At 39.0% G+C, this 17,147-nt stretch overlaps 1 protein-coding gene across 2 annotated transcripts in view; it reads left to right on the plus strand.

Moving 5' to 3' along the window:
- Positions 1 to 17,147, plus strand: part of LAMA4 (laminin subunit alpha 4) — a 103,947-nt gene that overhangs the window by 66,011 nt on the left and 20,789 nt on the right. For both annotated transcript variants that reach the window (XM_014964668.1, XM_014964669.1), the window contains exons 16-25: positions 276 to 392; positions 1,433 to 1,618; positions 5,921 to 6,060; positions 7,231 to 7,404; positions 8,475 to 8,617; positions 8,940 to 9,102; positions 11,238 to 11,371; positions 12,535 to 12,706; positions 14,805 to 14,936; positions 16,015 to 16,157. In XM_014964668.1, the coding sequence (XP_014820154.1) occupies positions 276 to 392; positions 1,433 to 1,618; positions 5,921 to 6,060; positions 7,231 to 7,404; positions 8,475 to 8,617; positions 8,940 to 9,102; positions 11,238 to 11,371; positions 12,535 to 12,706; positions 14,805 to 14,936; positions 16,015 to 16,157 (1,504 nt within the window). The remainder of the gene's footprint in view (positions 1 to 275; positions 393 to 1,432; positions 1,619 to 5,920; positions 6,061 to 7,230; positions 7,405 to 8,474; positions 8,618 to 8,939; positions 9,103 to 11,237; positions 11,372 to 12,534; positions 12,707 to 14,804; positions 14,937 to 16,014; positions 16,158 to 17,147) is intronic.

Here is a 17,147-nt window from a genome sequence, read left to right on the forward strand (position 1 = left end):
GTTCTGGTAAAGCAAAGAGAGATAGCACTGACTGAGACACAGGTCTCCAGATTCTTCTGAGACACCCTGCGGGAAACAAATAACGGCTGGGAGCTGCAAGATTGCTTTTTCCTTTAGATTACGTGAAGTCAAGAGTGCTAGTATACTAAAAGGGGCCATGGTATACTGCCTGTGGTGTATTAAATGCTTAATAACATACCTCCACAGGCTAAAATTTATTTTTTTAAATGCCACTTTGATGCCACTGAACTACACTGCCTATTTTCTCCCTACAGGTAACGATTTCACCATTGCAGACACCAGCCGGCACGTTAATGGCACTTTTGCTAGATTGAATGCTCTGCGAAGCCAGCTGATAAGAGTCATCACAAAAATGCAATCAGCAGAGCCAGGTTGTAAGAGGAAGTTCATCTTTATATTCATATATTTAAGAGCATATTTTATCTTTGCATATGGCCTATAAAGGTGGTATGAAGATTTCAGTCCCAAGGAAGTCTAACGGAATTTGACTGAAACTACAAGATCTGGATAGCAAATATTCAACTTTAACACATTCATAATGAAATTATATGCTTTTCCACCTGAAATTAACATTCTTCTTGGTCCTCCTTAATATAATTGTCCTCTCCAATGTTACTCTTGATCTTTTCAGAGTTTGGATAATCTACAAGTCTGTGGATTTATTGTATTGATAGTCAAAATCTAATTCACATATACATCACACCTGGCAAGTAGAGTATTCGAGAGGTAATTGCTGGCAGTCTTGATTGATAAAACATCACCTTAGTTTTTCAAAGGGACATCATAGAACATTCAGCAAGTATAACTGAAGGTGTTCAAAGCTGACATGGTCAAGATTTCTTCATTAACTTCACCTAAAAACGGTTGGGTTTTACTGCTAAGACATGTGCAAAAATATGCAAAATATGCATAAATCCCACAGGTTTTACAAATACAGTAGTTGGTAACTCCAAAAACAAACAAAAAAAAAACCTCAAAATGCCAGGTATGGCAAAACAAAACCACTTCGGTGTCTTGGGTTTCTCTCATTCAAAAATAGCTTTAATGAAAAATACTAAACAAATAAATGCTTTTCTTTTAAAAACTCGATGAACAATAATGTATTTTCTCATCTCTGTTCCAACTTCCTTGGCTATATAACACTCATCAAAATCCAAGTATGTTGAAAATGTCTAGCAATCTAGAAGAAAATTAGAATTTGTTAAATTTTAAGAATTAATGTAACTGTTGACCAACAGCAGAAAGTTTTGAATATTCCCTGTGGAAATAAAGGGAAAATGAACCAAGCTGGGTTGGGTATCCATTCTGCAGAAGGTATAATCCACTTAGCCTCACTACTTTCTAAGTCCTGGTTACAGCTTGATTGAATCTGAAAGAGTTCATTTCTTCTCATCCCCTATTTATTTTGTAGTGGAGGCCAGAGAGCGTTTGGAGAAAGCTAAAATGAAGACTGAGGAGGCTGTAAGTGCTACCATGACAGTAACACAGGCTACAACTCCCATGGATGAGAATGTGAGGCTGTGGTCTGAAAACCTGCAAGACTTCCAGCACAATTCAGTGGCATATGACAGTGCTGTGCATTCAGCTGGGGATGCAGGTATGGTGACCTGAATTTTGCCATTCCTTAATATTAAAAGGTCAGGGAGTCATTGCAACACCATATTGTAAGAATTGTTTACATTGCATATTCATTGCATATAGTCTTCTAGCATTTTTCTTCCATGAAAATATTACAAAGTCAGCCATTGTCTGGAGACTTGACTATACTTTAAAACTTTTGGATGCTTGCATGTTTCCAAAAATGACTTAAACACTTAAGGGCTGAAGTCTTATTGGCTTCTAAGTTGATTTTATCAGGGTACCAAGGTCACACTGAATGGTAGACAGCTTGTTTAAATACTTCTTGCTATTGTGATTGGCATTTAAGTTTGTTTTTTTAACATTGTGAGGCATTTTAAAACAGAGCCCTTTTGTCCTCAATAGTACAAATGTGGAGGAGAAACGGTCCCTGACTTGATGAGCTTGCATTCAAAACAACGGAGGCAAAGAGGATTAGGAAGGAAATATAATATTTAAGCAGGGTGATCACTGGAAAAGCTTGTAAACATCACATTAATTCCACTTTTATTATCAGGGGGTGGAATAAAAGTAGACTAATTTGATGTTATTTCCAGAATTCTGTAATGGGTAAGACCTTCGCACTAATATTTTTGGTTAAGTGAGTGCTCCCAAGAACTGGTATAAAAGTGGTTCCCTCCATAAGAAGAAATTTAGTACTATTCAGTAGCCTGACTTCTGGCTCAAGAACTGGAAGCAACTCACATTTCTCTGAGCTTTTCACACAAAGAAAAAACTGAGCATCTCCCTCTGGGAATGGGTAAGCTCACTGCTCGGCACTGCACAGAGCTCCATAAGGGTGTAGTTAATATAACAGTAGTTGTATTGCGCTGCTGTAAAATGGTTTTGATCACCACAGAGCACAGTTTAGGCTGTGAGTTGGGGTCCAACTCCCATTTAAGCTAATGTAAATGTGGATGTGACTGGCATCCAGAGAGAGAATGGTATGAGGAAAAACATCTAAGAGAAATACTCTGCTATAGGTTACACATGAAGGCTTTTGGTTTTATTCACCTTTACACTTGATTTACATTTAACATTTACTAGTGCCAGCTTAGCAGATAGAGCAGTAACGCAAACTGCATTTGACTCTTCATGCTTAAAATGTCAGCTGACATTCAGAATTCAAAAAATCTGCTCATACTAGCTGTGATACTGAAAGAAATATTTCCAGTAGGATTTGAGAGGCTCCATAAGAGTGCATAGTCCTAAGATGGCCCAGCTCTCCTAGTTGGCTATGTTTCCAAAAAGCCATGCATGGTACACTCACCACAAGTTGTAAAGAACAGCTCAGCTCCTACGTGATGTGCCTGGCAAAAATGTCTTCTCTGTGATAGTGGATTTGTAGTAGGGAGTCACCTTGAAAGTATTGTGATGATATCAGAGTGCCTGGAGGGCCTGCTGACCCCAAACTAATGCTAATATGCAAACTACAGCAAAGTGTGCCCTACTAAATTTGTAGAGGCAGCTTTTCCACGGCATGATTTAGTGATGGTTTTTTATCAGAGTTAGATTGATGGTTGGACTAGATGATCTTAAACGTCCCTTCCAACCTAGACAATTCTATGATTCTATTCCATGATTTTTGGTCTGAAGGCTTATTGTTGTTATTTTAAGGCACAATGATTTTTTTGCCAGAAAGATCAGGTGGAAATAGCTGAGAAGACAGATCAGTGCTACAAAGGAGGCTGGCATGGGTGATGATCCAGTCAGATGTGACTGTGATTCACTGCCTGGGAAGACAGATGTAGACATGCTGGGGGGACGGTGGACTGTTCTCAGATCAGCTGTGTACATTGCCAGGAACTGTTGATGTGGCAAGAGGAATGTCAATCAAAGTTCAAAAGAAAGTCACAAAAAGTGTTCAGACAGGTGCCTGAAACACCAAAGCAATGGATCGTCATACCAATAACATGATACGATAGCTGAAGCCTCTAAGCTGGCATGTCTGGATTACCTTTGAATAAAGCTTGGAATTGATTTTTGGCAAGGTGAGAGCATGTCTTGGCTGAGCAGTTTGTCTGAGAATACTTCATGTTGCCATTGTACAGGGAACTGGTGGGCTACAGCAGAGAGGATTAAGGACAGTTTGGGAAGGAAAATATGAAAGGAGAAAGTGTCTGGAAGGTTATAGTTAAGTCATTTCCTCCTTGACAGTTTCCTTTGTATTCTTTTTTGTATTTTATCACTGGGTAAGGTTAGTTTTGCTTTTTCACACTCACCATTATCCCAAAGACTAAAATCAAAAATCAGTATTCTTGTGTGTTGAAGAATGACATTATAAAGACAAGAGGAAGAGATTTATGGTCAGATTTTATAAATAGTACTAGTAGTAATGGATGTTAGCTTTGTGTTTTCATGTTACAGTTGTGTTTCAAGTTTAATACTTCAAATTTCAAAAAGATGAAAAGCTAGTTTTTCAAGATATCAGATCAGACACAATTCCAATTTGGTTGCTGATTATTAAAAAAAACATGCTTGAAATTTGCTAAATCACTTCTCAGCTTGCAATTTTTTTACTTTAATAAAAACGTGGGGTTTTTTCCAATGCAATGGAACATTCATTTCAAAAGGCAGAGAAAACTTTCTGTAAGTTGATTATTATATTAGTTATTTTTTAAGCTGAAATTTTAATGCATTGTGGAATTAATTAACAATTCTTTGAAGCTTTGCTAAAATAATGGCATTTTAATGTACAGTAAGCTTTATATAGAATATCTGATTACTGAACCCCAGCAGATAAGTTCTTTCAGGACTTAATGGGAATGACTGGACAGTCTAAAACTGCATATGGCCCACTCCTACACTTGGAAAGTAAAACACAAGTGAAAACAGCCCAGGAGAGAGAGGGCAGGACTGTGACAAATACAGCTTTTCACTCTTTCCAAAGAGAAGCAGGACTTGTAGGACTCCACGGGATCTTCTCATACCGTGGGTTGCTCTGAATGAGGCTGAGAGCTGCTTCAGTCTTTAGTCAACACAGAACTGGAAGCACATAAGAGTGATTGCAGGCCTTCTTTCCCTTCTACACAGTCTCAGAACATCTAAGGATTAGCTCCTCTACCTGTCTTTCTGCTGTCTACTCAGATGAGTTGACAACCCCTAAAATATAACTGCAAATGCTACAAATCTCGTCTTAACCTTTATAGTGAATCCATGTCATTAAAAATTAACTATGAATACTGGATCTTTCTTATATGCATGTAGCTTGTGGCTAAAATCACATTTCATTATACTCAGCTAGTTGTACCTACATCTAATTAAAGATGAAAAATTATGTGATGTGTAAATATCCTTCAAAGGGCAGCATGTCATTGGAATCTGATGTGATGAAATGGGATTATAATTAGGGGTCGTTACTTTACTTTCTTAGTAGCTTTTCTGTCTGCTTATCTTTCTCATTAAGGACTTCTCTCCCTTTGAGCAGAGCAAAGCACCTGCATTTCCCTTTGATAACAATCCTACTTGCTCATGTACCAGGAGACACAGTAGTGAAAGACTGAAAGTCCAGGACTCTGATTCATGACCCCTGGGAGATGTAGGCAGGAAAGATGGAGAGGTTACCACTTACAAGGGCTGGGGCAGATCATAAGCACAGCTGAAGTGCACAATCATCATCAGCTAAGGCTTTCTGCCATTGCAGAGTACAGACCTATTGCCAGTCTGAAAGCAGCAGCGTTTCTGTTGGCAGAGTGGGCTGTAAACCACACGCAGACCCATCACCTGTGCAGCCATTGCTGCTATCTGGGTGAGAACCTCTGGGAGAGATGCACAGCTGAGAGCTGAGGGAAAAAACCTATTCATCTCCCCTAAAATGAATGTGAAGAGCTCATGAACCATAGCTCCTAGACGCAGTTCCCAGGTCAGCCACAGATATCCAGTGAGACAAATAATCCTTCTGCTTCAGTTGCCATATCTGTAAAATTGGGTTTAACATTTATTTGCCTCGAAGGAAGATGAAAAGGTTGAAGTGATTAACATTTGCAAAGCTCCTTGAGGAAAGTATTGCAGAGGTACAAGACCACGGTAAGTACCTAGGAGTCCCATGTAAAAGTAGTCTCCTTTGTGCAAACTTCTTTCCAAAAACTTTTGCAATACCAGATTATAATAAATCTCTACCCTTTCTGAAATCACTGCCTCTAACGTACCACAGTTAAGTGATGTTCTTAACACAGAAGCAGAGAGGTGAGTCAACCTAAGAGGGTAAGGAGGAATTCTCCTGGAGCAAAACCTGTGTTAGAAAGAGGAAAAAAACAAGCTGTCACTTCTTTTCTAACTGCAGTGAAGAAACTTGCAGAAGTCTTCCCTCAACTCCTGGACAAACTGCACACAGTAGAACAGAAGGCACCAGCGAACAATATTTCTTCCAACATTCAGCGGATCAGAGAGTTAATTGCTCAGACCAGGAGTGTAGCAAGCAAGGTAAAACTTTTGGATGGGACTTCTGGTTACCAGTACTAATAATCTTTTTTGGGCTATGTTACAAGCCCAAATCTTGACATTATCACTTCCCAACAACTAGACAAACGAAGTAACATGGCAGTCATTAAAATCTTTACAGTTGTTATTTGCAAGCACTTAACATTACCATGGTATTCATGGTAGGCTACTGTTACTGCAGTAGCAACTTTAAGTAATTGGCACAGTGTTAAAGGTGGCCACAATAACAAAAATATTTAAAGCTAAAACTAATAGGTCATTACTCAGCTGGCAACATTAGTTACAAGCAATAGTAATTATGGCAATTTAATGCAAACTTTTCTGAGACCACAGTATTTCTTTTTTTTTCCTATTGAATTAATTTCTGCAAGGTAAGAGAATCTTTGGCTCACACATTTAATAGAGAAAAACACTTCCATTATCATGCACAATTTTTTCTGTAACAAGAACACTGAGGTCAAAAATTAAAACAGAATTAATTCAAAAAATCAAAAATTAAGTGTATTATTGTATGTTCACAATGCTGGAATATGCTGTCCACGTACATTACTTCAAAAAAGAAAAGATTAGTATGTGTGCAGTGCTTGACTTCTTGAAGTGTATTTCGTCATCCAGGCATATTGTGCTTAAACTTGAAAACATTATTTCAGTTACGTTGAAGGCATTTTGTACTAAGGTGAACTTGTTTTAAAATTTTATTAGCATCTCATGTGTAGCACGGTAACTTCAGTAACATAGCAGGATTACTCATGAACAGAAAATTGGTCATACTGCTCCCAAAACAAAGAAATAAATTATGGGTAGAAGTTTTATAGCTATGTAAGAATTCCATTACATGCCACACATAACGATGTAGCTCTGATTCACCTAAGCACACATCTATGCCTCACTGAAATGTAATTTACTTTATGAATATGCTTAAGCACAGTTAATTAGAAGCTTTAATTAATTTTAAAATTAATTCCCTTCCTCTTCTTTACCGTGTCTTCCAGAAGTGATTGTTATAAACACACAATTTTTCATGGCCAATGTATTCGTGTCAACTCTGCTCTTGCAGTAGGCCAGCAGCAAGGCTGCCAGCTAAGTATTCTTGCACATTTACCTTAAGTAATGTCCCCAGGCAGCAATAACATGTCTCATTTGCAACTGCAGGTCCAAGTTTCCATGATGTTTGAAGGCCAATCAGCTGTTGAAGTCAATCCAAAGATCAACGTGGAGGAACTGAAATCTTTCACTTCCATGAGCTTGTACATAAAGTATCCAAAAGACAACCCACAACTGGCAGCATCTCCAGACAGATTTATTTTGTACCTTGGAAACAAAGATGTAAGAGAATAACCCAGTTAATTTACCTACTTATACAGATATATATATTTATAAATATATATAAAAAAGAAAATTGAAATAGGTTTGACGTTTATTTGCCCTTGGGTTTTCCTCTCACTGTTTCTCCATGTTTCAAAATAAGAGGTGTCTGCTGTACGACTGTCATTGGTTTTGTGACAAGCAAAAAGCAAGGGTTTCTGAGACCCCTTCCTTGAAACTTCTTACCCCAAACAATGAAGGATTCTCTCTAAGAAGCAAATTGAACTGCCCATGCGGCATTCTGCTGTGGCCGTCCCTGCTGTGAGCCACACTTGCTATCTCCACTGCCAGTGCTGGGGCGCTCTGACGCAGTTAATACCACCTGCCTGGCATCTGAGGGCCATGTTTTATCAGGTTTATGCTGCTGACACTGTCAATTGCAAATCTCTGAGGTCAAAGCCCCAAAAATAAGCCAAATTCTTTGCCTGTGGCTTGTGCTGCTGTAGTACACTGTACATCACTACTTTGAAACACACCTAGAAAGGGCATATACTCTCACCACCTGTAAGTGTTGGGAAATAATTGTTCTTTAAATTGTGGTTCCTGAAAGAAAAAAAATCACACCTCACAAGCCAGTTATAATCCTGGCAAGCTGTTACTTGGGGAGGGTAAATAGGCAGGCTTTTCTTTTTAAGCTTTTCTTATAAGAACATCTACTGAATATAAGTCAAGTGAAACCCCTCTTGGCAGAATATTTAATTGCAGCATTATACCTGGGCTTTAGACAAATGTTCCTATTTCCTGCATGTGACACTGCTCACTAAATACTCATGATCAGCTTCCCATTGAACATGACAAATTTACGGTGAGAAGACAGCTCATGACCTTGTATTTACATCAGTCAAAATTATATAAAGTAAAATATCAGAGACTTTTTCTGTACAGTTTTCTCTGGTGAAAGAAAGCCATTAGAGAATGTAGCTTTTGCTTATTAGTTATATTTAAAGATCAAAGTCCACCCTTTACTAATGTTCTGCATTAAATCTCTTTCGATGTTGTAGCTCTGACTTCTTTCTCCATTGGTATTTTAGGCAAAAACTTACATGGGTCTTGCAATTAAAAATGATAACCTTGTGTACATTTATAATCTGGGGGGCCAAGACGTGGAGATACCTCTGGATGCCAAGCCAGTCAGCACCTGGCCCTCTTACTTCAGCATCATCAAAATTGAGAGGTAAAGCATGTCCCCCAAACCAAACAGTTAATAGAATAAAAAATCAAATAGAAAAGGCTGGGTTAGAACTTCCCATCAGGAGTCTTCAATGCCTGGCTCTACCGCTTAAATAAATGGAAATCCTCTTTTGCTTTTAGAGACCCAGGACCCAAGGGTCCACAGGGGGGAAGATAAAGTGTCTGTGGTTTCTCTTTTTCTTTTCCCCAAGAGTACAAGTCTTCTAGGAAGGAAATAAAAACCCTTCCTGGAGTTGAAGGCTTGCTTGTTCTTTTTTAAGTCTAGCCAACACAAAACTCTCTTCTCTTACAATTCCCTTCTACAGGATTGGAAGACACGGCAAAATGTTTTTAACTGTGCCCAGTCTTAGCAGCACATCTGAAGAAAAATTCATCAAAAAGGGAGAGGTTCTTGGTCCTGGCTCTCTCCTTAATTTGGAACCTGAAAATGCTGTTTTCTATGTTGGCGGAGTGCCTCCAGACTTCAAGGTTGGTCAGATAGATATTTTATAGTCAAAATTAAATAATGCAAACCTATCTTGCTGGGCTTCCCTATAAACACAGAAATAGATAATAAATTATCAGTCATCAAGTAATAAATTATTTAGTCATTTATCATCATGGGATTCCATCTTCTAGCTGTGGCAAAAACTAGTGTTTCCTCTAGCGTATCATGTCATACAGTAAGATGATCAGATTTTTATTAGCTGTTATTCAAGTTTTCTGAAATGTAATAATAAGAAAAAAGCTTTCTAGCTGTTAAGTAGCATGCATAAATTAAAGCCTATTAGCCCAGCTTAACTAAGTTTGCAGGCTACCAGTGTTTTTCAATGCTAATGAGTTCTTGATGCTTACAATTTCTTTTTTATGACTGTCACAAAAATGAAAAGTAATGTATTGTTAATATTAGGACAGTAAGGGAAACTAGCAATATAGTGCTTTGATTGAATTCAAATTATCATTGGTTTAAATCCAGCCTTACAACAGCATGAAGACTTGCCTGCGCAAAACGTGTCTGAAGACCTGCGTAAGACAGTTGTTTCAGCATAGTTCCTAAGAGTTAGAATGAATTAGCACCTCACTTACCTGCCTTTGTGAACATACCAGGTCCTCTTTTTGTATTTAGAAATGGCTATGAATGATCTTGGCTATGAAAATTGCATGGCTGAATAAAAAGGTACTTAGAAAGTACATTTAGAGAATGCTAAATTATTTAAGCTAACTGTAGTAGGTGCTAAAAGCATCCAATTACTGTTCCACAAGCAGGCCTCCTAACAATATAAAAACAAAGATTAACTCAATAGAATCACAGAATCATAATGGTTTAGGTTGGAAGGGACCTTAAAGATCATCTAGTTCCAACCGCCACTTAAGTATTCCTGAGCTCTTCCATTGCTGTGACTACCAGACACATGCCATGGTCTAAATTTTAGATTACTGAGCCCTAGGTGCAAATTGCCTGGGAACAGGACTGAGGACTGAAAAACAGCTGCACACACACACAAAAAAAGTAACCCAGTAAATGAACCCTCCAGATCTGTTCCAGAGCAAAGCAGAGGAAAAGGAAAAGAGAAAGGTGAAAGAAAATGGGAAGGGGAATAGGAAGAAAAGGATTAATGGAATTATTTGATAAGCATATGGTTCTTCACTCCCTTGGGAATGGAGAGCTCACATTTTCATTCATTAACATACAGTCTTATTTGCTAAAAGCTTTTGCCTTTGCTTCCCTGTTACATACTTTGCAAATAGAAATGTACCATTTCAGCATTAGAACAGAATAGTATAAGAAACAAAGGAAAAGAGGAAACACGATCATTTACCAAATGTACCCGTGCTGCAGATAAGAATCTCATTTTCTCTTACAGCTTCACATATTCTGCATTTCTGTATTACCATTATTATGGAAATAATGAGAAGCTGAAGAAAAGTTACTGCAGTGATCAGACTCTGAAGTACAAGAGGTGTTATCAATATCACACCTGTTCCACAGGGCAGAGTATTTTAATATTAAAAGAATTATTCACTACCTCTGTCAGCTTTATTCTTTTGTATTTTTTCCCCTCACCAATGTGGCTATTTAAATTCCATTTGCAGTGACCTTTGTCGAAAGAAGGAGCTTCTGTACCCTGCTAACTGTTAAAAAAAATACCTACTGAGGATTAGCCAGTGGTACAGACTTTGAATACGAGTCTCCTGGGTTTAAAGAGCTTTCTCATTTCTCTCTCTTTCGTCACGGTATGAAGTTATTTTTCTGGCAGTGAAGGATGAAATATCTACTGAGAGATTCAAATACATCAAGCAAGATCTGCAATTAGTCAAATCTTAATCCTTTTCCCGTTTTCCAAGTGTGCTCCCTTCAAAACTGCAGTAGTTTTTGTTTGCAGTTGCCTCACCTGGCCTATTGTTGTCACTGTGAGACCATCTCTGTGTTCCATCTTAACTTATAGCACAATGGCCACATCATTATAAGGACTGCGAAGACAATTCCAAAGTAGCACCATCCCATTTTTTTCAAAATATGAAGAGGACAGAGACAAAAATGACGCCAGGCACAAATGTCTTTCGTGATACCCAAATAAAGAGTGTGACCTTTCTCCTTTTACCTTTCCTTACCCTCCGCACAGCTCCCTCCCAGCTTAAACCTGCCTGGCTTCATCGGCTGCCTGGAGCTGGCTACCCTCAACGATGATGTGATCAGCCTGTACAACTTCAAGCACGTCTATAACATCGACACCACCACATCGCCACCTTGTGCCAGGTAGGGGACAGTCCCACCATCACTCTGCTTGCTCCGGTCAGTTGCAAGTGCCAGTCCTGGTGGTTCATTCCCGGTTTAGCTTACAAACGTGAAGGTGATATTGAGTTGTCCAGAAGAAACTCGGTGACTTTTAACTCCTAGTTGCGTCAACAAGTTGAATGTATATATATGGGAGTTGGACTCCATGGTCTTTTCCTGTCCCTTCCAACTTGAGATATTCTATGATTTGCTGCTGTCTCCATTAACTATCCCACAGCCTTGCTCATGCCTTCAGAAGGGAAACTGGGGCATGGTCCAGGCTCCCTCCTTACCCCCGCTGCTTGCCTAGGACAGGACTGCTCCTGACTCGAACCCTGTTGCTGCAAGCGATACAGCCCCAGCCAGTTAGCTCCAGAGAGTGGTAAACTGGAGTGCAGTCCTAACCCCAGCTAGCAAAGCCTGTACGGAAGTTAACTTTCTGCCAAACACTCTTAAACCCACAAAAGAAATTCCTCAGACAAGCAAACTGGGAAATGCAGCTCCTAAAGCAGAAGTGAGTATCAACCACAGCGTCTGTTTAGCACAGACATTTTGTTCATACAACAGGCAGCCACAGTAAAATCTCTCTATACACAAAACAGGAGAGAAAGGTTGCAGCTCTGACTGGGAAGAAATGCAGGTGTTGGGACAGAGCAAGTGATTCCTTCCCACACCATTCCCACAGGGACAATTAGCTGCTGGTCTCCAGAGCAGTGCACACAGGCTGCTCCTGGGCTCCTCAGCAGAGCCCCTGCTCGGCTAAAGGCCACGGAGAATTCAAATGGGTTTCTGGACAAACTGGACAAGCTCTTAGTAGAAATATATATGTAACCATAGAATGAGGAGGTGGTGTGGGCCTGCCACTTCACAAGGATGAGCAAAGAATTTTCCTGTCCTCTACACACAACACAGGATAAAAGCACGATGTAATGATGAAGGAATTAGATGCACCTTCAAAGTCACACGCTATTTTTCAGAAAAAATTCCCAGAAAGAATTTGAAAGTCATTGGTCTCACTGGTGCCAGGAAGAAGCAGCAGTTCAGAACAATTATTTCAAGAAAGTATTTTAATTGTAAAGGATTTTAAAGTTCCCCAAATTAAAAGGGGGATATGCCAAATTTCTTCCCTGCTTGTTTTTTCATAGAAATAAGTTGGCTTTCACTCAGAGCCGGGCTGTGAGCTATTTCTTTGATGGCTCTGGCTATGCCTTGGCAAGAAACATTGAGAGAAGGGGAAGATTCAGCCAGGTGACTCGGTTTGACATAGAAGTTCGAACACCTACAGACAACGGATTGATCCTGCTGATGATTAATGGGGTGAGTACCAAATCCTGCTGGCACCCTTTATCCGTGAGCACCACAAGTTCCCCAGTACTTAAAATATCATGGAAAATCCAAAATGCCTGTGTCCTTACATCTAACTTCTGGAATGAGGAAATACTTTGTGTTTGTCTGATGCATGTATACATTAGGAGGGAACTGGAACTGGCTCTGCAAGGCCCCAGGAAGCCATAGCCCTGAATTGGATTCTTCTCTTATCCAGAGACAGAAAGGACTTCAGACTGCTCATGAATGTGATGACACTTTGAGAGAGACTCCAATTAGGCCCAGTAGTTTCACCTTTATTTACATGTGAATGCACAATCAAAGCAATAGGAAACTTCTGTGAAGTAATTCCCATAAAACAGCCACTTTGTGACAGCTGCCACTTTATAAGTGTCTGAGGGTGTACTAGAGCTAAATATTTATTGAAGTTACTGAAAATGGGAAGTAGTCCAAATAAAAAGGCTTGATCTAAATATCACCAGCTTTTCAGAAGTTTGCAGGTAATGCAAACTCCGTAAGGGTTTGAAGAAGTAGATTCCACAAGTAAATACCCTCTGAAGACAAACTTGGAATTTTTTTGTCTTTGGGCATCTCCTCATCAAACTCCCAAGTCCTGTTGTATTACAATTTGGTAAAGCCACAAAAAACATGTTAGTATGTAGATGCAGTCTGCAGACATACACTTGTCTAGATACCTGCATGTACCACCACATCGAGGATTTAGAGGATGAAAAAAATCCACTCTCATCAGAAGAGTTACCTTCCAGCATTTGCCTTTATGGTAACTTCTAGAGGAGAGTTGTGGGGAGCAATCTGCTCTGCAGCATAGCATGCCACCACTAACCTCCACTCTTAGGAAGTTTTGGACTAAGCAACTGCTGCTAAAAGTGTAACAGCCTCTATCACAGACCAGTCATTTTTCTTCCAAGCAAAAGTGCCCAGAGGTTTGTCAGAGATATATGCACTTTGTATGTTATGGTGGAAACTGCAATCAAGACGGACGTTAGCTGTGGAAGACCATGCCTGTTCACAGGCACTTTTAGAAAGCTAGCCCATTATTCAGGTCTGCTAAAACAGCTCATAAATATATTGAATGTAATCCCTGTTTCACTTTCAAGTTTAAACTGTTCAGAACAAACCCAAGCTGCAGTTTCATTTAAAAGCGCTAGATTAAAACCTACTTTTACTACTTTAAGTAATGACTTCTGAAGGTGGACTCATTTGTGTCAGTGACAGCAGCTCTTGGCCTGCAGTAGTTTTTTGACAATGATTATTCCCACGTTTCCATTAGGCATGGGAACAACAGCATGAACACTAGGATAGAAGACAAACATCAGTATTCAAAGCATTAACCCAGATGCACAGTTGCTATAAACTGCCCTTTTTGCTTCTTTATGTTCAGTTTTGGAACAAAACTAATTCCATGGTACAGATCTTCATTTCAAGCACTCCCTAAAGATTTTCTGAAGTAGAGCTCCTGTTCATAAAGTTTAGGTCACCCAGCCACAGAACAGAAGTCAAACCGTGAAGCAGCAATAGTCAGGAAATCCAGAAACCAAATACACAGTAAATACACTCTATGTATCGCTCAGCCTTCAGTAAATACATCAGTGCTGAGCAGGGCTGTGAAAAGATATAATCCTGAGCTATTACAGGTATCATGAGAGAAGCTGCTAATTCAGATACAGCCATTCTAGCACAACATTGCTTTTAGCAGTCTAACATCTTTCATTTGGGGCATGTGGTTATTAGTTCGACGGTAAATAGATGTGTTTGCATTAGCAATACTTTCCTGGTGAAGAATATTGACATTATTGTGCTACCGAATACTATTCCTACAGGAAAACAGTTCACCAATTCTTCAAATAAGTGCTGTTTATCGAACAATTATGTGTGTGTGTGTATATATATACACAAATATTATATATCTTAAAAGTAATCCAGAAACTGTCATAGTTTTGCAAATAAAAATAACTTATCCCAGCATGCTTTTCAAAATGTCACTCTTGTAACACCGTTTGTTTATTAATTTTTTTTAATTGCTGCCACAATCATAGTGCTTTTTTGACTGCTTTTTTGTTTTATACAGAGTATGTTCTTCAGTCTAGAGATGCACAATGGTTTCTTGTACCTTCGCTATGACTTTGGCTTCAGCACCGGCCCTGTGCTGCTAGAGGACTCCATGAAGAAGGCTCAGATAAACGATGCTAAATTTCATGAGGTAAAGATGTGGTTACAATCACAGCCATTTGACCAACTCACCCAGCAGCTCCAAAAAAGCAATAATTTGCTCCAACATCAATCAAAGGAGCAAAAGGATGAAGGGCCAGGTGGTGATGCAGTAGAGTGGGCAAAAAAGTAGAGCACATGCCTACCTTGCATGTGGAAGAGCACATGCAAGTGCCACCACCACTGACAGGTAGAAAGGGAAGGCTCTCCCTGCCGCTTGGTAAATCAGTGCTTATGGACAGATTCTGCATGTTACTAGCCAATGACAGGACAGTTCATACAGGAGAAAATGAATTATTAATTCAAAATGAAATTATATCCAGGACAACTGTATCCTTCCAATATCCACACTCCTTAACTAAAAACATGCCATTATGTTAACTTGACCACCTTAGTTGTTATACAGTGTATTACAAAAAAATATTGCATTTCCAATTTCATTTGAAGACAGAATTAATTTGGTAGCAGTCTTTTACATATGCATAGAATTTTAGGGACTTTGGTAGATCTAAAATATCTACTTGTATTGGGTTTAAGAGAATTTGCTTTAAGCCAGTGTAACTGTGACAGGAGCAAATCCCCCTTAGTGGCTTGCTTCTCCTGCCATTTACTTGATATAAATTCAAAGTCTGATTCCTGATCCACAACTACTTCTACAGTTCTGTTCAACATTTAAGCAGAGCACAATTAAGCTTTTTATGCTTTGACAATGAAATAAGTTTTTTAAGAAGTATGCTCTAACTTCTTGGATAAATCAAGAAAGCACCCTGACGTTAATGGAGCTTATCTGTTTGCTGCAGTGTAGAATTTGACATGGGGTACTTACGTGTGGATTTATTCATAAGTGAAATATCCTTGGTTTTCAGTCATCAGAAAAATTGTGACATCAAAATAAGCTCCCAACTAGTAATTGTTGTCAGCCTTTCCCAATTTATAAACAACTTTTTTGATAAATGGGAGGAACCTTTCAAAAAAAAGATATAAAGATGCAATCAATTTTGCAAAATCACCATGGCAACTTACAAAATATGACATTTTGGACACTTCTAAGCACATGTTTCTATTTTCAGATTTCTGTTATATATCACAATTCTAAGAAGATGATCTTGGTAGTAGACAGACGACATATAAAAAGTGTGGACAATGAAAGAACCGCAATGCCATTCACAGACATCTACATTGGAGGAGCACCTGCTGAGATCTTGCGCTCCAGGTTAGATTAAAAATCATTATCTTCAAGTAATCACCGTATTCAAGTTATGTTATATGACCTGTGCCGATGGGCTTAAAATAACACGTTTCCCAGCCTCAACACCTCATCTAAAACAACCCCTCAGACATTCTTCTAAGTGTATCTCGGAGCTCTGAAGTACCAAACTGGTCTAGTTTTAGTAAGGGTAACAGAAACTGTTGTCTTCTTAAAACAAGAAGGCATTTTCAAAGAACACATGAATATATAGAATCACTACTCCTCCTTGCTCTGCAAAAAGTGATCTTGGTAAAATAACAATGCACTAGCTGAAGTATCAAAACCCTCTACCAGCTGCATTTTCAAACCTAAAGATGATATTTTTCCTACTGTGCACTTCGGTTCTGATCCATTTATGTTCTCTCTAGACCCAAATTCGCTGGCTTTGTGTAGGCGTGGGAAAAAAAGAAAAAGTCTCATTTTCCCATCATACCATTTGACAGAAGCCAAGTTTAATCTCAGCAGACTGTGTAACTCTCATTTCCTGCTGGACCAGGGTCACGCTCTGGGAGAGCAGACTGGCTGCTCAGAAGGGTATGCTCTTCTGACAGGCAATATTCATTCCCGGGGTCAGATAGCAAGGCCAGTATTTTTAGAAGGGCTCCAGCTGCTGTTTCAAGTGTCACAACTGCCAACAGAAATACTGTCTCTCTATATAATATCCTATATGTAAAAAAATAAAAATTAAAAAAAAAAAAAAAAAAAAAAAAAAAAAAAATTTTGAAAAAAAGTTTCTAGAATTAATACAAAAAAACAAAAAAAACCCCCAAAGAACATACAGGACACATGTCTTTGAAAGGACGTACCTTCTGCAGAGACACACCACACAGCTTCTTGTGAATCATTATTTGGAAGAGTGAAACCACCTGTGAGGCTACCAAGGGGCAAAGCCAGGTAAAGTCAGCTGTGACATCTTATTTAATCAGATTGCAGGACACACCCTTTTAAAGTAGC

This window comes from Calidris pugnax, unplaced genomic scaffold, assembly GCF_001431845.1.
Source record: "Calidris pugnax isolate Ruff unplaced genomic scaffold, ASM143184v1 scaffold219, whole genome shotgun sequence".
Classification (NCBI taxonomy): domain Eukaryota; kingdom Metazoa; phylum Chordata; class Aves; order Charadriiformes; family Scolopacidae; genus Calidris; species Calidris pugnax.